The sequence below is a fragment of the Psittacula echo genome, assembly GCF_963264785.1.
Source record: "Psittacula echo genome assembly, chromosome: 7".
Taxonomy (NCBI): domain Eukaryota; kingdom Metazoa; phylum Chordata; class Aves; order Psittaciformes; family Psittacidae; genus Psittacula; species Psittacula echo.
The window spans coordinates 10,962,285-10,987,552 of NC_137740.1; the positions used below are offsets into that span (position 1 = coordinate 10,962,285).

At 39.2% G+C, this 25,268-nt stretch overlaps 1 protein-coding gene across 5 annotated transcripts in view; it reads right to left on the reverse strand.

Annotated features, from left to right (window-relative positions):
• Window positions 1–25,268, reverse strand: part of MAST2 (microtubule associated serine/threonine kinase 2) — a 192,412-nt gene that overhangs the window by 90,441 nt on the left and 76,703 nt on the right. For 4 of the 5 annotated variants that reach the window (XM_080623790.1, XM_080623792.1, XM_080623791.1 and 1 more), the window contains exon 4: window positions 19,109–19,140. In XM_080623790.1, the coding sequence (XP_080479916.1) occupies window positions 19,109–19,140 (32 nt within the window). Of the gene's footprint in view, window positions 1–14,285; window positions 14,412–19,108; window positions 19,141–25,268 lie in introns of those variants that run through there. The other variant, XM_080623793.1, reaches the window with a different exon arrangement.

Here is a 25,268-nt window from a genome sequence, read left to right on the forward strand (position 1 = left end):
GAATTTATCTTTAAGATTCATTCTTCTGTTGTTATTTGTTGGGTTACACAATCTTTGATTTCTTTCTTTCTTGGCAGAAAACACCCCACCTCCAGAAATCACCAAGCCAATACAGAAGAACCATGCAGACTCTTCTACTACAATGGTTCACACAGATTTCAATTGCTATCTCAGTATAAAGTGGCTTCCAAAAACACATTATATGAGATTAAACTGAGACTCGATGTTCAAATTTCTGGGAGGTGAAGAACAACCAAACTTGCCTCTGGTGTGCGTTTCCCATGCAGGGAACATCTAGTGTCTGCACTAGTTAATGATTGAACGGATCAGAAACATTTACTGAACCAGCTATCAGGCACTGCACACATATACCTGAATTAAAGCTGCCAGCTTCTCATGTAACTTTAATCCAGCACAGTTACTGAACTAACAGGAGTTGCCATCATTATGGATAGCCTGAAACATTATCTAATTCACTACAATACCACTGCAGAGCTTAATCATAAGCAACTGCTCTGATTTCATAGCCCTAAAACAACTCTTACAAAATTGTACTCAGATATAGAGGATGTTAACTATAGCTCTATCATTGCAATCAATATTTTCTAAATGAAAACACTACCAAATAGTGATAAGAAGCAAGCACTGCTAAAATACAAAGTTAATTGTGCCCAAAATCCTAACAGCATTTATAAGATGTTTTCTTTGTATTTCTATTTACAATAATATCACTTATTTGTACGCTATTATTCCACACAATACTATTCTTCAAAAATAGCACTAGCAAGATGTTTGGCAACTTCAACAGAACATAAACTAAACAATTTCAAGCTCACAAAATTGATGATTGGGCTCAGATGCCTTCGAAAGGTCAATTATGCTCATTAAACAAGTTACTAGAACTTGCGTTCTTTCCCAAGCCTTGTTGTCTCCATGAGTTATTCAAATGTCAGTTGTCTGATTTAATCAAATGTAACCTCAATTGCGATTGAACGCCATAAAAATGAGAAATGCTATTTGAAAAATAACAATACTGAACATCAGTTCTGAAAACACCACTTCATGTTGAGACAGAAATCTTCTAACATTTTAGCTGAAATATGCTTGAAAACACTCAGTTACATTTGTGAGAAACACAAGAGAGCCAATACAACCTCAACACCCTGATCCAAAGATCTTCCCTCCTCTTCACCAACTGAAATTTCTCCAAAGGAAAACCTAGATTGAGCCTCTTGTTGCCACCATGGCATTTCTTCATCTTTATCATGTATTATTTATCGCAAGGCACTTAAAACTTTCTAACCTTTAATACAATGTTAATTTAGTGTGCAACAGCATTTGCAATCAGGAAGGTATCTTAATCTCTTCCCTTGACACTCCAACCAGCATCAGCCTCTCCATTGAGAAGTACAGCACTTCATCAACTTCAATTCTTTGCAGAATTCTTCCACATCTGCTCCCTGCACTGAGTAACAAGACCAGACCATTGCTAAATTTTCCCTACCAGGGGTTTTGTATATATTCCAAAGAACACATGGCACTTGATAGACATTCTCCATAAGCCATTCCAACAAGACTGCTGCAGCACAGCAGATTTGAAAAAGCAGGTGTTATTACCCTCGTTTTACAGGAAAACTGCAGTGTGCAGTTTAAACGACAAATTAAGAGACACTTGATGTCTTTGCAAGGGTTGAGGACTGAAGAGTAACTACCAGTGGATGGTTACAACCAAACCACAATAACACACAAGTAATTAAGATTAAATGAACAAAAACAGCAGAGGGAATGAAGCTGTACTTATGTGGGTGAATTAGAGGGCCTTTTGTTACCCAGAGCACAACTACTAGCTCACAACAGCAAAAAGGGTGTCCCTCATCCATACAGGACAGCAAATTTCTCATACCTATCTCACGGCAGCAACCTGTGCAGACACAGCACCAAGGCTCAGTAGGATGCCTCCAGGCTTGGGGCTACATGTGGTCACCATGAGCTGGGAGTGCCCTTACCTGCTTGACAGCACATTACTCAGAAGACCAAATCAAGCCTGAACTCTAAAACAAGCTCTGGCATCTGATATGTTTCCCGGTATAATTCAGGCTGCTTGCTCCACTCTGAACCTCCAGTGCTGGACCTTCCACTTCCCAGCTTGTTTCCCCATTTCTTTATTAACACACTTAGGCTCAGATGAAATGTTAAGGATATTGTAAAGCCCTTGCATTTACCACAGCTTTTCTGAGACAAAAAGCTTATTTTGTAGAATGTTGGCTAAGAAGAGTTATTCTGGGAGCAAGGGGAATGCTAATGTAATGAACAGACTAAGAGGATGAATTTTACATTTTCAAGCATAAATTCTTAATGAAGTTAGAGCATGGGATAAGAATAGACTTTACAAAATAAGCCACGGCACAGAACAGACAGGAGAAATCAAAACCATGCTTGGGAAACATCGTGAGTGCTGGTATACTACAAAAGAAAGATTAAAAGTTCATCCAGTTTTAAAGGCAGAATTGCATCCTAATTTGGCAGTGATTTTTAACAGAAATTGGTCCCTACTTTACTTATTCCTTTGGAATAATACGAATTTTCACAGCAAAAGCTTAGCTTTTTACCTTGAAGTCTAGGAAAGATGTTATATCATCAACCAACAGGCAAACAAACTACTCAAGGTTGTGAGCCTCAGAAAATATAATGGACAAGAGAGACTGACCATTAGAACAAGCCTGCATGACTGATTTTTATAGCAGTACAGATTGATACACCTCTATAAACTGTTTTACAGTAATTCTGAGAAACACACAAAGGTGATGCATTACAAAAGTAATGTATCCTAAAATATACAAAATATTTATAAGCTTTTATAACAAAGAAATTTACTTTATATATGACTTCTAACATGTATGTCCTCCTATACATAAAAGTAGGGAGGTCTAGAACACAGAAGCAAATTTAATAAATGAAGATAAACCAACCCAAACTGAATCCTCTGATTTGAAATTAAGTACAGAATAGACACATATGGAACTTTAACTGATTTCTACAACCTCCAGAGATAAATGCATTTTAAAATATTAATAACAAAGTTTAAAAGTTTAAAATGCTAAATCTCACTCCACTCTAAGGTAACACATTAAAAATGGCACAAATAATATAGCTAGAAACAGAAATATGTAACAGAAATGCTCATTGTTAAAATAAGTATGACTTACATAGCCCATCTCAACAGTGATCTTTACCACCTCAGACACAAAGAAAAAATGTTTAGAAATGAGAATATTCATCTTCTACTCAACTTTACTTTCTTATCTTCCAAGCTGTGATTAGCAAATTGAGCTCTCTACAAATCTTATAGGTCAGGGGGCAAAATATCAAAATATAAACAAAATTTATGCAATTTTTTAAACATTTTCTTACAAAATCAAATTTAGGCTTCTATAAAACTGCCACTAGTAAGAAAAGCAAGCATTTCTAGCTCGTTACATTATTTGGTAGAACACACAAACTAGGAAACAAACAGACAAGTCATGCATGCAACACCACCTGCTTGTCCAAAGAACTTACTTTCCGCAGAGAAAATCAAACTTGCAAAAGGAATAAATAAAGTACTTTTTACAATACCAACCACTTACAACAACAGTATGTAAAAAACAGACTGTCGCGTTCTATGGTGTAGTCTGCAGCTGCCCTTATTCTGAGTAGGAAGGGGAGAGTTGCAGAAGCGACAGGTCACAGTTTTATGATCCATCTTGATATCAGAGGAGGCTGCGCACACTAAGCCATGGGGTGCAGGCTGGAACACGTCCCCACGGGCTGTTCCTCTATGTCAAAGATGAATGCAGCTGTAATCAACTCCATTTTGTTCAAAGGAATGGCAGGTTCTCTGCAAGGGCAAGGCAGATACTCGTGACTTTAAAAGGAATACTTCAGGTCAATATTTGTGTGCTGCTTCACTTGGAAACTGGACATTTAATGATTTTGGAATCTTCCAACTTCTCAGGAGCATAATGGATGAACGGATGCACTAAAATGAAGTGCGGAGGAAAGCTGATAGGGATTTTTACCCTATTTCTTTTGGTTGAACCCTTCTGCCCTAAAAATTTGCTGAGAATTATAACCTGACCTGTTCTGTTGTTATTTCAAATTTCTCATCTCTTCACAAATAAAACTGAGAATCACAGGAACAAAAATCGGAACAATAAAGAAAGCACACAAAAAAAAATAATACTCATCTTCCAGACAAGCTATAACCCAAATTTTCATTATCACTTCTATTTGTACAGCCAAGTCTTCCAATAGACTCAAAAGTGTTACTTCCAGAACTTATTTTTTGTGTGCTTATATAAATAAATGCCTATCTCATCAGCCCAGAGATGTGACAAGTTGACTCGCATTGCACAGCAAGTCTTTCCCAGATGGCTGGATCAATAACATCCCTGCTCTAAAGACCTGAAGGTCTAAAAGGAAAGGACAGGAAGGAAAACAAAAGCACACAGAGCTCTTTCACCACAGCAAAGATTACTGTTTGAAGATTTTATTTTAGAACATTAATAATTCATAATGACAGTGTAATGTAAACTAGGTTAGAAGATTATGCTCTCAAGTACCACACAAGGGATTGAATGACAGAATAATAACCACTAGGCAAAGCAGCAAAATTTTAGGAGGTAAAAGAGGGGAAGAGAGCACTTGGACGACTAGAACAAGCAAATTTGAGATGAATGAACAAAAACAGGAACAGAGATACTGAAGAAAAGGGGAGAACAGATGCAGCCTGTAGAAAAGAGCACGCAAGCATACAGTACAGAAGCTCTGCTGCAGGCCTTCTGGCGTGGCACAGTTTTCAATATACAAACAAGAGCTTAAAATTGAGACAAAAATTCAACACAGCGCAGGTCAGCAAGACATAGCTGAAATGGAATGCAATTTTAGAAACTGCTGCAATGGTACCCCGAAATCTGCTTTACATTCTGAACTTTCCTTAAGCTTTCAGGGTGCTATTGATCCACTAAATGGTTTATCTGTCTACATTAGAAATTGCAACTCATGGCTTCAAACAGCAGTTGTTTAAGAAAACAGATATCTCCTGCTCATAGGCAGGAACAGTCCCGTGCTAATGCAAGCAGCTGTGTCACCCAATCTCTGCTTCTCCCCAGCTCAAGCCCGTTAAGTCGGCACTAAGTACTCGTTACTGCATCTCTACTATTAGTGTTTCAGTACGGGATGTCAACAGGCCTGTCTGCACACTCACCTATTTTCCAAGTCAAAACTAAAAATAGCACATGGTTGCCTCACAGTACAATTAAAAACAAATTTTGGAAGATGCATGGGACTCTCCATCAACAATAATAAACACATGACGGCCTGGTTAAGAATATGTATTTCTTTCTCAGAATTATTCCCTTGCCAGGAATCTTTCAACACGGGTTGTTTCTGTATCTGTGTTCAAGACCAAAAGGCCTGTGAGGGAGAAACTATATGGAAGGAAGGTTTTGTACAGAACTGAGCACACTACTATCATTTGAGGAAATCACTGTTATTCGAGCGTAAGGACAGAAAAATAAAAGTTTCCATATTTACTACAGTCTCTTAAGAAACTTCTAAGCTTTTTGTTCCTACTAAAAGTTGGTAGCTTGTCCCAGCCATCCCAAACTCTTTGAACAGGGCGGGGGTACTAAATGAGTCAACTCATTTACCAGCAGATCACAGCCTTCAAAAACAATTATATAGAGAAAACAGTTACAGAACACTTGGCCTACAGGTGAAATGGCTAGCAAACACTAAAGCCCTCCAACTTCTCAAGTCACAAGTACATACTCCCCTTTGGGAGCCTCTGATTTCCCAGGGCAAACTACCAGGTTATAGTTTACAAGTGGTCCCACTGAGGGCAGCCAAATGGTGAGCCGGAGAGACAAGAATTCACACCTCCAGCTCCAAACTGAAGGGTTTAACTCTTCTGCTACTGCAGCTCCACACAGAATGTAGGGATTTTAGCATTTATACAATGCCCTGACGTGAAAAAATGACAACATTCAGACCACAATGCCTCACTATTTCCAATCACGTGGCAAGCAAATGGACAGTTTCTGATCAGCGTAAGAAAAACAAAAAGACATCTGAGCTTGCCAAGGTTTAGGTATCACCAATATGTCCCTCCCCTGTAGCCTCCTTCCCCTAGAGGGGAAAAACTATTCCCAAGAATAATAACTGGTAGAAAAGAAAAGGAATAAAAAGAAAAATTTCCATTAGAAAAGAAATTAATTCAGGGAAACTCATTCATTCATTCAATGTGAGATGTAGATTACAATTCAGTTGCCAAAAGATTACCTACTCAAAATTCACCATTTCACATTTTGCATAATGATATATTCACAAAGTTGTTCTGTTACTCATTATTCCTGAATTGCTTATCTACTCTGTTTCCAAAAGTGACATTATACTGTCTTGCAGTCAACTCTGACCAATTATTTAGCACATTTAAGAAAGCAGAACCTGTACCAAACCAAGCACTAAACCAGGAGGGTATCACTTGCTGCAAACCCAGAACAATTTCCAAATGTCGTTCAAGCTGAATATAGTCCTCTTCATTAATCCTCTGACATTTGTCAAATAGGAAATTCTAACTAAAATAAACTCTAAAGACCTGTATCAAGTGACTTTAAACTAAAAGGAAATTTAAGTAGAGATAGGAAACTATCAGCAACTCTTGACAAGCCTTTGGGTATTTCAAAATAAAAGTATAAAGAACCTCACTAAGTCTGAATTCTGAAATGCTTTTTTATCTTCCCTAAAAATATGGCACTTCTCCCATTTACAGGTGCTGCCCTGCTTCTGTAAAATATGTGTAGCCTTCAAAACCCAAGAGAGCAGACTCGCTGAGGACACTGCACATCCAACCACACTCAGACACCCAAACAAGCCATAGCACTAAATATAGGTCTCCCCTCATCCACTGCAACAGCTTATACAAAAAAAGCTTTAACAGGCAACTCTCCCAGTACATTTGCTGAACATCTACATCTATTCTTGTTACTTACCACAGTTATCGATTAAATACTGGTTTCTTAGAATAGGCTTTCTATGTAAATAAATTCAGATATTCTTAAATGATATCACAGATGTCCATAAAATCCTAATTATATAAAACTCATAACATTGTAATTACACACTGATCAAGTAATTATGTACTGTGCTCAAACACTAAGTATTTTGGAGCAACATTAGGTTTCCCATTTTGTTTTACTTAAATAAGACAGCAAGGATCTGACCACCACCACATCAGAGATGATGACCAGATTATGGAAAAAAAAATAATCCATGAAAGCATTCTGCAAAGGTATAAAAAATTAACAGCTATTATCAATAAACATTATTAAAACTAGAACCTCCAAGGGAAAACAGCCTTATAAAAATGATCGCTACCATATAAACCTATAAGAACATGTTCCACAACTAGCATGGATTCATTAAAGCAAAATAGCATGAGAAAAATCATTGAATAATGCAGCTGAACCCAACTCTTCTCTTTGATTTGTCAGGATAAAGCAAATTTCCATTGAGATTTCACCTCAACTGCAGCACCCAGAGATGCCAGAAATATGGCACTTGAACACTTTCATCCTGTTCTCACAAACAAATTAATCCATTTCCAGCTTGTATCTTGCCAAAGGTGTTACAGGGAGTGTAATGTTTTTTTGAAATGGGGGAAATGCAAGGTCTTTAATCTCAAGCCTATTACTTCCAAGTTAGAACAATTAATTCATGACATCTTTTACGCAACCTGATATCAAGAAATGCTGTAAATCATATTTTGATTAAAGGACAAATATGGGTGTACAAAGGACTTGCCAACTCATAAATAGGACCAGCTGTGAATCATGGCCTCATCTTCTCCTTCAGTAATTTGACTTCCCTGCTACCCCCAGAAGAGTGCAAGCCAGATCCCAAACATGAGACTCAATACTTCGGTTTAATTTTGGACACCATTCTCTTTTCTTCCTAAAGATACATGACCTTAATTCCAACCCAAAGTTGCATCAACTACAGCAGTCTTATTTCACCTGCTATCAAATTTATTATTGTAATGCTGCCACTTCACATTTCCTTTTGCTCTTTTGAAAGGTTTGCATTCTTTCCAACTGTTCAAAGATTATGTATAAAATATCCGCATTCTTAGATTAATTCTTTCACAAGCCATGGACTCCCATGCTGACTTGTCCCAAGATGCATCAACGTTGTCCACATAAGAATATCGACATCATGAAATACAAGTAACATAGATTCTTGCAAATGCAGTATACCAGAAGTAAAAAGTGAGAAATGGTTAAAAGCAAAGCATAAGTTTTTCTATTTAATTTTTCCACCAGTTCCTAGTAGCACTTGCATATCCATGGAAATGAATCACTGCCTGGCTAACCTGAGAGTGTTAAGCTGAGTAGATCAATGATAGCAGTAACTTGCCAAGATGAACCTTTGCTCTAAGCAAGCAGGAATGGCTATCACTGGCACTGTAACCAAGTAAACAAAACTACAACAAAGGAGGACTGGATAAAACAGGATCAAGAGCTGCACAGGTGAAAGCAACAAGGACAAAAATAAAAAGTTATTATAGTGGACCTAGGCTCTTACACAGAGCCATGTATCTGTGAATCATCAACCATTCAGTATTTAGAGAGCAGATGGCTGGAAGGTCTCCATATGTGAAAAACATTATTAGCAGGAAGAGTCAATAGTAACAGTGGAATATAACCTGACACTAAGACTTTTATATGAACTATTCTTAAAGAGAAAAATATACATGGACCCATGTCAAAAGCCTGAAGATTGAAGGATTCCAGAGGAAAAAAAAGCAGTATCAAAAAAGCTTTTGAAACTAATCAATAATCGAAAAAGAACAGTTCTCAACTGACTTTTAACAGTAATCTGATTTTGATACTTAACTGCTACTTACCAGTCTGTCAATTAGCCCCAAAGCTAAACAGCATTTAATCGCATTTAATCACCCTATTGTAAAGGAACATTACCCAGTGCCCACCCTTAAATAACAAACATGTATTTAAAATTATATTGATGACAATGACATTAAAACGTTAGGAGACTGCTCTCTGGCCACTGCCCTTCACCTCACTGCAAGTGCTGCCATGATGAGCACCTTATTAAGAATTTTCCCTAAGTGCTGCCCAGCGGGCAGGGAAAGCAGCAGGAACACTGGGCAAGCACCTCTCAGCATGGCAGTGCACAGCAAGTACAGACACATGCTACATCCCTTTCTTTCACTGACAACCTGATTTCCACTCAACACATGTGATATATAGTTACTGCTATTTTAGGACAGATGCCTAAAATAGCTCAACTTCACATTTTCTGGTTACTCTTACCAGAGCTGGCCAGCAAGAGCAATCTTCCTCTGAAATAACAGTCTAGATCCAGAGGCTATTGCATTACCACCTGATGAGTAACTGAAATTCGACCGGCTACATCCACACTGCAGCATGTGAACTTCAAAACTAGCCCTCTGATGGCTATGCTGGCTCAAGTTTTAAGTAGGTGCCTTCGAGCTTCAGTTTCATAACTGCACACACAAAGATCTCTAGCTTGGTTTAGCCTTGGTCCGTTACTACCTCACTAAGTGAAGTTTCCTCCTAGTGACAAAGCTGAAGGTTTCCACTGGGGCCACTGATGGCCAAGCATGTTCCATTGTAGCACAACATGGAGGAAGAGCTAATCCTGAAGGAAGAATACATCAGTCAAGCTCTCAAACACTTTAATAGAAACTGAGCTGGTTTGAAGTTGCTTCAGTTTACAAACTCTTGCACCCCACATTTAAGGCCGCTAACAACAGGCTTGATTTTACTCATTATCCTTTGTAGACACTGTGTTGGGAGACAGAGACTTCAACCTGCTAGCTTCTCTAAAAACTAACGTGGATTTACAGAGTGCACTCCCCACAATTCTAGGCAGGGCTTTTTTAGGACACTCTACACCAGTTTACTTTCAAGTTGGTTTTCTTGACATCAGCCATGCCTGTGAGGGTTCTTTTGCTGCATGGCACAAGCTGCACATGTACTTGGAAGTGAGCACAAGGTACAACCAGGAGTTTACATGCACACACAGGTACAAAGGTTCCCATTCCTTAATTCACTTTATGTTTTGTAAGTTCACAAATGGTCACACAAACACCAAACCGTTAGAAATTCCTAGTCGATACCTCTCCTTACCTCCACTGAAAAGGATGGCTGTAGCACGGACTAGATGGATTGCTGTGGGGTTGTGAGTTCAGGTAAAATACTAGAGGAGAAGTAACAAGTGCACAGTCAGCACTAAATGGGAATTTAAGGTGCTGCAGACCTGGAGCAGATGTAGGAGAGAACATGTGCTGATGAACATCATTTCCTCGGCAGTGGGAGTACAAAGGAGAGGATATTCTGACAAGGTACCACAGTAGGAAAAAAAAAACATAAATCAGGGTCAATAACACATTTCCTGTTCAATTTAAAAAAAAGCGAGATACTTCCAAAATATAAGTTATAACTTCTTAACAAATGCAATAAACTAAGTGATCAAAAGTAATCTTTCTGATTATCATCCAAACCAAAACGTATTTTTCAGCCAATTTAGTATCTATTCAACGTTATTTTTCCACTATGAAAATCTTCCAAGCTGGAATTAGCCAAATCCTTTTTTGTACTGACTGCCAGGCTTTCTGGAATACACATCATTTAATGTAAATCCTTAATGTAAAACCTTTAATTGGGAAAAAATAACAAATTGATAATGGCAACCCATACACACATTGACCATTTATACCACAGCCTTCACAATTTGGGAGCCATGGTTCCAAGGCACACTGTGGCAACAATAGAAGTATGCCACTGTGAAAACACGAATTACACAAACCATTAACTAGGAAATAACAGTTAGCACTGACAGTGTTTTAGAACAACAACTAAGTAAGTCTGAAAGCAGCGCTGCAAAATAGCTTTATCCTCATTTTAGCAATAGGGAAACTGAGCCACAAAGCGGTTAAGTGATTTGTCCACAGCACGTCCACTGCAGTGTTCGGATTGCAGCTGAGAACACTGATCCCCAGCTCTGTGCTTGGTTCTGTGCACTATAGTGTGTTGCAGGGTTAGCAGCCAACCGCATCCACATACACAGAGAGCACAGAAAATTTCCCAAAGTAGCTGCTTTCCGAAAAGCTGCAAACAGACTTCAACATGAACACAAAAATGAGCTTCTATCACCTACTTTATAGAGCTATACACGATGAGATGTCCTTCACTAGAAATAAAGTAAAAGTTAATATACAAATACTGGTACTGTAAAGTGTGCTTATGTATTTGAAGCTTGTTACACTAGTTTCAAACTAGTTTCAACTACTGCCACTGTATTCTTACAACTGTAAGCCTGATTTTGACTGAGGGCTGATAAAAGTTTCTATTTACTATATTTAAACATAGAAGTGAGCAAAAGAGACAGCTGGGGAGTGCTTCAGCTTTTGTTTAGCATTCAGACATTTTTACACTGAAAGTCCTGAAGTCAAGCATGTTTGTCAGTGTTCCTTGCTTTAAATTTCCTAATGAATCCAACTACTCATCAGTAAGTAACCTCTGGATATTGGAAATCCTCTCCACCAGCAATCTCTGCTTAAACAGCTGATGAGCTTTAGAGTTCACAGGCAGGAAAGGTTAAGCCTGCCTCACACCCTGCTCCTCCCTTCACTAACTATGTGACAGATTCATTTAACCTCCTCTACCTATAAACTTCGTATTAAATATACCATTTCCTTAATTTTACCTAATGGAAATACTAAATCTAATTACTAACTTCATAAATAGCAGTTTCCATTAGTAGATTTCAAAGCATTTTAAAAGGACACAAGCATTAAAAAGTAATTGCTTGTCGAAATTTCATTTGTAGCAATACATGTGGCAATGTAAGTAAAGATTATTTGCTTCAAATCTAAGAGTTTTCAGTAACATTCTTAAAAGACAGTAAAGGTAGCGAATCCTGGAGATTTGAGCCCTGTGACAGCTTCCTGGCAGATTATTAAAAGTACTTTTAAACCTGACAAGTGATAAAATGAGAAAGACAGTTACAAACATACAGTTACTATAATAATTAATGTCTGGTACAAAACCTAACCACAATGTACCCTATTTAAAAACACCTAAATACTGCTCTGTTCTGGCTGTACTTTGTGGTAAATGTTGAACAAAAGTAAACCAGTAAAGCTTCCAACTGAAATTTCGTGTACAGCCAAAGTACGCATCACAGATAAAGAAACTTCTAACAAACAGAAAATTCTGACTTGCTTTTCTTCACAGTTTCAATTTGAAACGTTTAGGTGCAATTTATTTTTCACAACAGTCCTTACTGGATCCGCAGAGATGGGGCTCCAAGCCTCTGTTTCCTCCGTTTCATCATTGTGCTGATACACTATGTTTCTTCCCAGCATATAAGAGGCTTAGAGCCAGGAAGGAGAGCCCACCGTTATCACTCCAACACAGAGCACAGAACAATCAGTGCAGTTCCAAGCTCTTCGTATACCCCCAGTGTCGGAGAGACCTCAGGAGTTCAGTAATGGTCCAGATTAATCACACAGCTCATGTCAAAAACTTAATTATTTTGAAAGAAAAAGAACAGAAAAATCTTCTACAAGTCTATTCGTAGCATCCAAAGAAAGGAAACGAAGCCCACAAGTACGACAGGAAGGCACAGAAGAGTCCAAGACACAAACTGGCCATCTGACCTGTCACACAGCCAGCGATATAGCCCAGACCCACCCTGGCTGAGCCCACAGCAAATCAGCGACAAACTTCTCCTGGGCTTCAAGGAGCAGGCACAGTCGCACCAAATCAAAAGGAAAGCATAAAGCCAAAGGGAGCGATGGCACACTTGAAAGGATTCTGGCAGAAATCTCACATAGCAGCTTGAAAACTCACACTGCAATAGGAACAGAGTCACTGCTCCCCGCCAGCGGGTGCAAAGAGCAGCTGTTCCTGACCGGCGGGAACACGTGAACCAGCCCTTCTTCAGTAATCAATCCCCTTCAGAACACACACAACTTGAGCCTTAAAACATCTTCCTGTAACTCCAAAGCTGTGCTTCTGCTACAAACTTTATGGATTCTCCCACTGAAAACAGCAACAGCAATTGCAGCAGCCTGGGGAGCCAAATGCTGAAGGAAGGAGGAGGGAGGAGGGGGGGACACCTTCATTAGGAGACAATATTCCCTTGTACAGCAAGTCATGCACTTTTGCTAGCAAATGGTAATTTCTATCAGTTTCAAGCAATTTCAAACAATTTCAGCTATTAATAAACAGCCCCAAAATAATGCCCAACACTTTTGAAATGTGCATTTGCAAGAAGGTAGCTTCCCAAAAAAAAATTCTCATATATTTATTTGATAGACTTTAAAGTGTTGAAGACTGTATTTAGGCTGGTAGAGACTGCTATTCTCATGAGCAAGTACTCATCAACCAAGTAAATTCCAGATTACAACTCCAGATATATCTTCAGATTCTTTCCTGGATGACGTATCTTCGTATCTTCATCCCTGGAGGATACATCCTGGAAGGTATATATCGTCAGATTCTCCCCTGATTCAAACCACAGCAGGAGTGCCCCACACTACAAGATCTCAACCTCTCAAAAACTATGTCTTATCAGGAGAAGAACCTGCCAGTCCCAAAAGTAAGGGCCGGGGTGCCCAGGGTGGTTGTTCCTTAAACAACCATAGCCCATAAACTCTGCCCCCCAACCCCATGCCATGCTTTCGGAGTAAGAAAGCACAGCAAGCCACAAAAGGTACAAATTTGGTATGTCATGTACAATTTTACTATACTTGTTAAATGTGAACCTGGATTAAGTAGTGGAAACTTGATAATAAAAACTGCAAAAAAAGACTTTTCTTACTTTTAAGTCTTTGATGAAAACCTCCATAAATTCTTTGTCTTTGAGATGATGCTATATACAGAACACTAAAATCCCTCTTATTCACTACATCACTTCTTTTATAGAAACAATGCTTTCAAATTATTTTTAAAGCCTAATATACAAATAGTAACACTCCTACGGAGACCTGCAGGAATAATTCAGCACGTTCCACCCCCAGAGCCAGCCCCACATATCAGTTTAAGAATGCCTGGTTATTTTTGATCTACTGCTTGTAGGCTGCTTCTACGCAGCTCAGAAAAGGATGGGGTGGTTAGAAAACACCACCGCTTTCTCTCCCCAGCCATACAAAGTTTCACAAGCATAAAGCACTGAAGAGAGGCATTATTTCTTACTATGTTTCCAGATCCAAGACCGAACAGAGTGAGAAGGAAGCAAAACTCCCCATTCCTTTTTCAGTACCGCTTTTTTCTCCATTTCCAGCACACTGACTTCTCCACGCTTGAGGCACACCATTTGCTCCTGGCAGGGAAATGGCATCCATCGATCCCCAGCAGAAGAGCTTAGCCACCAAGGAGAACAGAAATGGAATGATATACTCCATTTCTCTGCAGATACAGAGGAAATTCCCACAGCGCCTGAGCATGGCAAGACAAAGACATAAACCAGCACCAAAGGTCAGAATTCTTTTTTCCTGCCATCAAACCTGCTGTTGTTTCCAAGCTCTAAAGTAAGACAGGTAGAAACAGATACAAACTGGCATTCAGCATATCCTCCCAAAGGAATTCCTTGGTGTGTTTGTGTGTTATTTTACTGTCAAGAAACTTGAGATAAGTTTTCACAAATTATGATGAAGACTTGTTTAATGAAACACCCTATGAAATGTCTAAGGCTGCAGAAACTAGGAACCCTCAGAGGTTTGTAAGTAGAAGGGAAGGGCAGACAAGAGAGAGAAAGAGAAAACGAGCCCCACAATGGACATAAAATTGCCTTAAAGAGAGATTAGAAGGAATAAAGACTACCATAAAAGCCTTGCTCATGTCTTTAGCAAGCACTGTTAAGTTGCTTACCACATTTCATAAAGATAGACATAAAAAATGGAGATAAATACTATTTATCAGCTCCCATCACCTTCAAAAGAGCAGTCTGCAATATTTGATTTATTTAGATGTGTATTTTACTGCACATATTCTGAATTATAATTATTTTTCCTGTTTCTCATGTCCTCATGTTCTTCCTCCATCCACACACAGACTTTAAAAGTATATTTGATACAGATGGTTGACAGCAGGAAAGAATTAGCAAAAATAACATCCATCTGAAATCAGAAACTGGTTTAGCAAACTTAGTTTGCTGCGGAAATTTCTCTTTTCAAATTTAGATATGATGTAGGAGAGAAATCTTTTCTTCTTGAAAATTTTGTGTTTAGATAGTACAAAAATCGCAGCGACCCAGGCTAGTAACCCTGCCTAGGAAACCATGTGGATGTCAAACATAAACCCGCATTTCTCATAAGAATCTGAATGGATCAATAAAGTTCATGTTATAAACAAGTGAATTTATTAAAACCAGGGTACTGAACAAGAAACCAGATGGCTCAAACACAACCCCAACTCGATTTAGTGACTGCTGATTAGCTGAGGAGGCAATCAAGAGAAGACGGTGTTGCATCCTGCAGCCGCAATGAAAATCTGCAGTTTACAGCCTCGTCTCTTGGATGCCGAGTTGCTGTTACACACATGAATGCACATGAGCACTTCATCACGAGCCCCATCTTGCTGTGCAGATCCCACCTTTGTCCTTTCAAGTCTGGAATGTCTCTAGTGTGCTTCAAGTGCAGGTGCACATCAAAACCATTTGAAAGCTGCAGCCAACAATACAAAAAACAATCTCTGTGGAAAGAGAGCACCAAAGAACAGAACTGGGTATCACTGGAAATAATTAAACCACTTCCACTAAAAGGATGGAGATCAAAGTTTGGGTCTATCACTTCACATTCACTATTTAAAATTAAAGCAAATATTCATGAATGGTAATTACTTTTCGTGAACAAAGCATGGGGAAAACATAACCAATACATTTATATGTATTATTTATTAAAGGAAAACTTTGAACTCTGATTATTGAACCACACCAGAGACAGAAGATAACTCCTTGTTCCTGTTCTCATGCTTATATTATCATCCTCTGAGTAGCCTGCAACTCAGTTGAGTATACTTTCCTTTAGTGTATTAAATATAAGCCCCCTAACAGAAACAGACACGCTTTAAGCACATTAACAACAAAATGATATCTAAATAATCAGGCATTCCTCTTAATGTCACCATGCATACAATTCCCCCATCTGTTTTACATGCCTGCTCACTCTATGCTGATTATTTCACGATTAGACTACAAGATCTTCAAGGCTAAAGCCATCATTTACATTTTGCTTGTGCTCCCTTCCTCTAATATGGAAGCAGAATCGCTAATGAACAGACTTTACAGGCTCCATTTCACCATCCATTCTCTTCAGCCTCTACGCAAAACCTTCTTTAGATGACAAAATTCTTCATGCTCTCTGGCCAAAGAGGCATCTAACTCCACTCTTTTTCCTTATAAAAACAAGCGTATCAACTGTTGTGGTTGTGCCTACAATCAATTCCTGCAGAAAAATAGCAACTACTAATATTGACCCAGGCAAATATGAAGCAATGAGAGTCAGGGAAGAAAAAGAAGCATTGTCAGGAAAAGTTTGACCTTCTACATGTGGCGATGACAAATACCATAGCTAGTCCACAGTGTAAAACCTTTCTAACTCAACAATCAACCAAAGCAATCGCCTAGCAAGCAGCAACAATCACATCTTCATCCTGCTTCAGTCTGGATGGAAAATAATTATTGCCTCCCAGATACAATCTTTTTACAGCAGTAGATGCACCCAAGCCTCCAGACTAACACATAGACAAATGCTGCATGGCTGTGTATTTCTATATAATGCAGTTGCTACTGAACTGCTACAAAGGCTGGAGTTTGTGCAGAAAATGGATGCACCTCTTGAGGGTTTCTGGCTCCAAGCCAGGTACTGCATCCTTCTGTCAATTCCTGCTTCTGCTCCTGTCAGTGAACAAAAGTCAATGAATGACAGTCGATGAATCAGGGCTTAGCTACATCCATAACCAACCCTGCTCATTAGCTACGGAACAACAGCTTTTTAGAATGAAATTTATTTTCAGAATGCAGTTTTGCTTCTGAGGTTCACTGTTCAGGTGGTTCAAGCAGAGGAAAAGCCTCCAGAAGAAAAGAAAACTGCCTACAGTTTGTATTTAAGTGCACATCATTAGGCCAACCTTTTTGACAGAATGGCTGAACAAATTTCTACATATTATATGTGTATTTTTTACATATATATACACACACACATTATAATTCCTCCTTTTCTTGATAAAAATTCCCCTAATTCCTCATTCCAAGACTAACAGTGGATTTTTTCTAAATCAAGCGAGCCCTCTGATACTGGGATATGCAAATCATGTACATCAGCTCCACAAGACCCATATGCTTAACAGTACGGCATCAACACAAACATACAGAGGCCACCATGTACTACTGACTGCTTAAATAGTTAGACTTTTCAAACAACAAGAAATCATTTGGTAGACTTAACTACGTAATCTGTACTTCCAGAAACTGCACTCAGATAACCAGCTAGATAACACAGGCAACTAACAGAAGACATTTCAATTCTTCATAGATTTTCAGCCTCACTAACAGCTGCAACCTGATCCTTCAAATTTATAGTCTGGATCTTCTTGACACAGGTTGCTCAATTTCTTCACATAATGATGTCTTAAAAGGCACTCACTTGTGGAAGAAAACTCAAGTGAAGTAATGAAAACTGAAGGTGTTACGTCAATATAGAAATAAAACATTCAGTTATTTGGTTTAGTTACTACTAAGTAAAGCATTTGAAGCCATTTGTATCTCAGATATTTCAAATGTGAATACATGAATGGTTTTGTGTCATACCCACCTCCACACTTGAACAAAGGAAGGGAATATCTCTGGCATCCTCAATTTCAGTTCCAGAAGTTTTATACCAAAATAGCTAAGAGTTACATTAAACCAAAAACTTACTGATAACTCGCTGCTCCACCATTTGTTCAAAGAACCTTCATGACCTTCGAATCACAAACACCACCCTTCGTAAAAACCTACCACATACAGGTAAGTCAGCCTTTAAGGCACGCTGGTTAAAAAGAAATAATCAGCCAGTGTTTCATGTTCTTTAAATAATTCCCTGGCTGGTTCACCCCTGTCATATGAACTAAACAAAAAGGTCTGGTCATGCCCCATCTTAAAAAAAAGCCTTCTGATCCCTTGTATTGTTCAGCCCTGAATCACTGGCACTACACAGCATTTTCTAAACACTGGTTCTTATACAAAGGGGATAGCTTACATTGAACGAATGGAAATAATTTCTCATTAGAACCAGAAACCTGAGGAAGAAAGGTTACACGCTTCTGTCAGCTTCATGTCTGTAGCCTACAAGCTTTGGGAAACCATTTAAAATCATAACGCAACAGCAGGCAGTACAAGAGCTTTCTCTTTTATATAATGCAATCAATAACGCAATTTCTTCCACCATAAATCTGTAAGCACAGCAGAAGCTAAGCTGTCACAATACCATTGAAACACAAGTTAGTTCACTAAATGTCTTTAAACATCATAAAGTATTAAAGAAAGGCTTTTTGTTTAAAGCACATTTTTAAAAGCCTGCTTTCCCCACCAATGGCCACGTTGTCGAAATATCTCCATTACACTGACTGCTCCACAAACACCTGACACGCATGGCCCAGGAGCTGTGTACTCAGACCTCTGTCAACAGACTGTTTGAAGAGCAGTCATCAAAGTTGTCCATATCACATAAATAATCAGTGACTTCTGCGGATTCGCTTCGGTGATGTCAGTGCAACCAACACTCAACACCGCAGCTACTTCTGTATCAGGATCAGCTCAAGCTGGTAATTAGAAGTAAGCTTACACTACTACTGCTTTTCCTACTACACTTAAGGAAATGAATAGAGCCTTCAAGCTAGCTGCTTCCAAGTGCCTGACAGATTCCTGAAAATGCTAACAGACAAAACAGAGTATCTGCCCATTTAAACGATTTCCACAACTGAACAGCTCTATATGTTCAAAACAAACCAAGTGATGAATAAAGAATAATTCTACTTACAAGCTTCCTCTTCTGGGGAGGCTGAGCTCCTTCTGAAACAAAAACAAAGAATGGAAACCTTGAGTTAATTTTACTTGTTGTTATGTATTACTCATTTATTTATCAGTAAAGGGCTGAAGCAAGCTGGCCTTTCTGATTACATGCTCAGTGTATAGCTGGGCACAGAGTGAAAATGTGAGTCTGCACATTAGTCCAGGATATAAAAATAACTCATTTTGTCTGAATACTCATTGCCTTTGCAGTCTCAAAGTGATAAGCAATCAACAGAGCAAAAATAACTGAAATTAAAGCCCAAACACAGATAAAGCAATTATTAGTTCTATTGCACATCCCTCATCAGCACTGTACCTGAACCCCTTCCAGAGCTGTGGTACCCAATATTCCAATCCTCTCACCAGAAGGAAAAATTAATGCCACAGAGTGGCTTTTGGTGTTGCTTTTTTTAAATGCATACATTACTTTAATATTTCACATTTTATTTTAATAATATTAAATATAACAAGATTACACTAAATAATTAAATAACGTGGAACTAATTATTAATTTATTTGTTCTAGCTAGTTTACGTATTATCACAAAAAGAAATCCAAGGCTAATGAAATCAGCAACCACTTCAAAGCAGCGTTTTGCACCCAAGCACCAGAAGCAGAGGAAGGCCGGAAATTTTACGGGTTTTGTTCAATCACACAGACCACGCGCACGCACAAGGCACAGGCAGTGATGCACACAGCATCGCGACACAGCAACCCTCCCCGGGTTTGGGTTTCAACGTCCATCTCAGCACGTCGGTGCTTCCCCCATACACCCGCCCTGCGCCTCCGCAGGGCGCCACAAGGTGGCAGCCGCCGCCCGCCAGCCGCCGCTGCCGATACTGGCCCCGCACCCAGCCCCGCCTGACACCGCCCCTCGGCCCCGCCCCTTGGTCCTGGCCCCGCCTCCTTTACCTCTGGTCCCGTCCCCTAACTATTGACAGCAGTCAATAGAAGAACAAATCCATAATATCCAGCGATCTCTTTTACGTATTTAGTGATGGTGACGTGCTGACACGATTAACAGTGTGAATGACAACCTGCCAATGGTCTGTTAAGTCACATACTGCTCATTAGCAAAGTTTTTCAAAGATACCAAAAAGTTACAGCTACGAGAACTTTGACAAAACCATTAAAACATCATTAAATCCTAACCATGCCATTACTATTTTCAAATTCCCTACACTTTGAAATTTCCGTGCAGTTGAACAGCACTGAGCAAATTCCATGTGTGAATTCTCACGAGCCTGACAGCTTACAGCATCACGAAATAAATTCCTGTCATCAGACAAACTTGTCAAGATCTAATCAAAACATTTCAAGTATGTAAGATAATAAATCATTAGCATCTATAACGGGTTGTGTGGTTTATAGTCTAAAAAGGTGCTTCTTCCACTCCCGTTTGTTAGAAAGAATTAGTTTCCAATTGTGAAGTCTACGCAGCAGTGACAGCTTTTTGCCACTGCAAATGGATATATAGGTAAGACACAGTTATTATATATTACTTTCTTTGTATCTATATATATGTATCTCTTACAGCATCTCAGTAGATGTATTTAATTTATCCTCTTTACAAGGACGCTGGGGAGGGGCTATTCATCAGGGACTGTAGTGACAGGACAAGGGGTAACGGGTTCAAACTTAAACAGGGGAAGTTTAGATTGGATATAAGGAAGAAATTCTTTCATGTGAGGGTGGTGAGGCACTGGAATGGGTTGCCCAGGGAGGTTGTGAATGCTCCATCCTTGGTGGTGTTCAAGGCCAGGTTGGATGAGGCCTTGGGTGACATGGTTTAGTGTGGGGTGTCCCTGCCCATGGCAGAAGGGTTGGAACTGGATGATCTTAAGGTCCTTTCCAACCCTAACTATTCTATGATTCTATGATTCTATGATATAACAAAGGTGCTTAGCAGTGGGTACTTTTCCGATTCAAACAGCATATTTCTGTTTATTCCAACGCAGTCGGCCCCAAAACACTTCAGAATGGATGTAGAAAACTCTGGAATTTAATAGTACGGATGAAAAAGGAAAACAGTGACCTTTAAATCTCTGTATCTTCCAATCTTCCATTTTTGAGCTTTTAGGATTCACTTTTGCAAGCTTTGCTCTAGTCATTAAGGCTGAAAAGCCACTGAAAAGCACAGATCTGGTAACTGTGACTTACAGACATACACCACAGGAATCGTGGTCCAGTAACAGGAGTGGACAAACCTTTTCTGTTCCTCTACTGTACATTTTTACTTGCACAATAATATTACCTTTAATACTTCCTATAACGTAGCTAATCCAGGATTCACTGTATGCAAGGTTAAAGAACAACTCACTTGGGCTTTGTTCCTGAAATCATCCTTTGAAATCTGTGACCAACTGAGTTTCCACATCAGGAAGGAGAAAAGTGCTAGCAGATGACATTTCAATACAACTGAAATATTATTCTACCCATGTAGCAATCGGTTTCATTCTGCACTTCCACCCTGACAAACACAGAGCAGCTCTGGAATCGATACCCAGCAGTTCAAATTTAATATCTTTGTGGTCTTGACAACAAAGAGCACAATCAAAGCAATCAATTTTTATACCTGTTGTTCCACTCTGCTTCATCTTGTGTTAGTCTTAAAATCCCCTTGAAAAACCTCGTGAGTTGTACATCAAGCCCTGCCCCAACTCCTGCAGCACTTTTCCTATCCTATGGAGAAACACCAGGCCTGCATCCTGTTCGCCCTTTTCCACCCTGCCACAGCATGGCTGGAAACAGCACTTCCTATTGTCCTCCAAACCACGCCAGCAATGGTGGAGCCAGTACAGAAGCACTGGAGCTGGAAGCCACAGTACTGTGAGTAGTGTAATTATGAGCTTTGCTTTTCCTGAATCATCAGTGTCTAAAAAAGCTACACCCCAGGGAAGAAGAAGATAGAAAATGCCTGGAGACAGAAGCAAAGAAGGAGCAGACTGCAGACAGCACGGGTGACCTACTTCAGGGTACCTATTTGAGGATTTCCACTGTCAGGAGAACACTGCACACCTCCAGGGAACACAGCAGACAATGAAAATGCTTCCCAGAGATAGGGATACATGCACAGGGTGGAGACTCGGCTGGGTCTTAAGATGGCTTCACGCTTTAATGTGTGTGATGGGACCAACCGAGAGCTTACATATAAAAACGCTGGGGCAATGTCAAAGCACTGATCAAACAATTATGGGAAACACTGAAGTTCAATGGCATTTCACAAGTACCCGCTAAAGGTAAAACTCCACTTAGAATCAGTTTCATAGTGAACATTTTAGATAGCAAATGATGAAGGACATGATGTTATCTGACTGGTTTCCACCAATTCCAGAAAGGAGGTTGGCACTACATACCCACATACCCAAAAAACGAAAACACATTTTAAGAGATAAGGTTACTAATAAGAGTACTAAGCTGTGACTACTTGGTCTGAAATGCTATTTACAGGGTGCAGCTGAAATCCTTTAAGTAAATGTGCTAGTTTATCCTAAAGGACATTTTTCATTCAAGACCCCCTTCTGATGAGAACAACACATGAACATGCAAGATTTCAGACTGCCTCTTTCAGCAGCACATCTGCCTCCCTGAGCACTTGTGTTGCCAGTACCTATATATATTACCATTATTACTTCAGCCAGCCTCCATGCCACCTGCTCTCTAGGTCAACATAACCCTCAAACGACAGGCTTACATTTATACTGGATTTATAGGAAGTAATAAATGGCATAAGCACATTTTAAAAGATTTTTGCACATTATTCATGCTTTCAGAAGCAGAAACTACTTCTTTCACAGATCCGAAAAAATAAGAAGTGTATTAAATCTTGAAGTACTGAAGTGACACAACAGACTGTTCTGAAACTTAATTTTTTGTCTCAGTTCCATATTTCAAGGCATAATTATTAAACATGCGACTTGATCTCTACATGACAAAAGAAGCAGCAGATTTTCAGACAACTAGTTAAAAACTGAACCTTGGGAAAGAAACTCAGTAGCGTGGAGTCTACACAGAGCTGGTTCAAACACCCTCCTTCAAAACAGTTCCTTGTATTTGTTTCCTTTTAATTCTGTCATCTCAGACTATGGAGATATAAAATCAGTTGGACACTGTAACATGCTACGATTCAGGTTTCACAGTAGGACTGGATCCTCACTATCACTTCTGAGGCCGCAAGGAAGCTAGAAGAGAAGATACATTGGTCATTTTAAGGATCACTTTTCTGTTTACATAATATATTGTTTAGCACACAGATATTGAAAATTCATTCTATTGTCATCTTTCATGTACAGAAACTGCCTCTGAAAACAGGAGTGTTTCAGGCAGCAGGAAGAGTGCTGGCTTTTTGCATACATATAGGCACACAATATGAAATGGAAGTCTGGACATCTATTTGTTCATTGACCTGCAATACAGCCCATATCTTTTAAATAGATAATGCTGCATTATAAAAGTGTCAAGAAACCAGGAGCCCATCACTCAAAATTGTCACTTTCTCTCAGTCTTGCAATTTGTCCTTGAATATGTAGCTGCACATATGGCACAGACCCACAGGCAAAGTTGGATGCTGGAGTCTGCACTGATGGCAGCTTAAACCTAGTCCTTTCAAATTAAAGTGAGAACCATCGCTACACTCAGGATGTTGCATATTTCTGCCAGAGCAGACGGCACAATTCCTCACATTGCCTTTGACCTTGGCTCTCTTGCAAGGTAGCTCACTATCATACCGGGTGGGACAACAGACAAATGTTTTTACAGCTGCAACAGTAAATACATCTCAGTTAATATTTCACAGATGATGAAACTCCACTGACAGTCAATGACCTGGTACCATGCACTCATGTTTTACTACTTCTCCTTTGCTGGCTCTGTTTGGCTTTAGGGTATGTTACCAACCAGCAGGGGATTAATTAAATCTCTTTCTATACATAACCATTTGCATTGCAGAAATTATATAATGAGGGTTGGAATCTCCAGTTCTGATGGAAAATACAACCTGGCCATGCAAGGACAAACTGTAATCCATCCATCAGATTAACAGGGAGGAATTTTTCATGGTGATTAAGAAAAAGAACTACCCACCCCACATTAAGCTTCTCCTTCTCCTATCAGAATCCGTCAAGAAAAATAAATTTTCTTCCTTGGTTATTAAAAGTGGTACTTCTTCATTTCTCTCTCTGGAAATTATCACATCTGAACTTGTTTCCCAGACTCATCAGCAAAGGATTTTAAATACCACCACTAAAACCATATCTGTATTGAATGTCAGCTTAACCTATGTAAATGCTACAGATATTTTTTATAACTTACTGGCTCTTTGGAAACTAAATTCAGGATCATACTGTTAGATCATCTGCTTAGCTACAGATGCTTAAAATACAGAAAATGCATACCCAAGCTCTTGCAAATACCATTCAAAATATTGAGAAGACGCCGAGTTTAATTCCCAGACCTTCCCCCACACTGTTCAGAATTTATGCCTGCAATCACACAAATCCTGAATTGCCATGGACAGCTCAGACCCAGAGCACCTTCCCACATTCCTAGTATCAGCCAAACTGCCTGGAACTGCCCTTTCCTAAGGAATCTCATCTCACTTTCATGGTGACAGGGTGCTAGAATCTTCAGGACAATGTGTGTGGCACTAGAAGAGTTAACGGTATAGCTATTCACCCTGTGTTACCCTAAACATATTACAAGTTCAAAGCAAATTACATGTATTATTTGGATTAGTTCTCTACCTCAACACAAGTTACACATCAGTAAAAATGTAATTTGCAAAGTACATTAACATATAAATCCAAATGGGGAAAGAAACCTCAGCTGGTTAACCAAAAGTCAACCCTATTTTTCTAAATAATCAGTTTATATCAGTCTTCAAACCCACAGGTCATGAATCACCCAATGATGCATTTAATGTTTTTAGCATCTTCTGGCCTCTCACTTCTCTTTAGCTTAGAAATCCCATATTAGTCAGCAAAACATAAAATAAATCCTTTGGATTTATTTCAAATAACATTACTGCAGAAGAAAATAAAGCTAAAAGCCCTTTAAACTCTAAGCAAAATTCTCAAACACAGCAAATTATTTTCCCTCCCGTCTGGAAAATACAATGTTCATCATTTGTA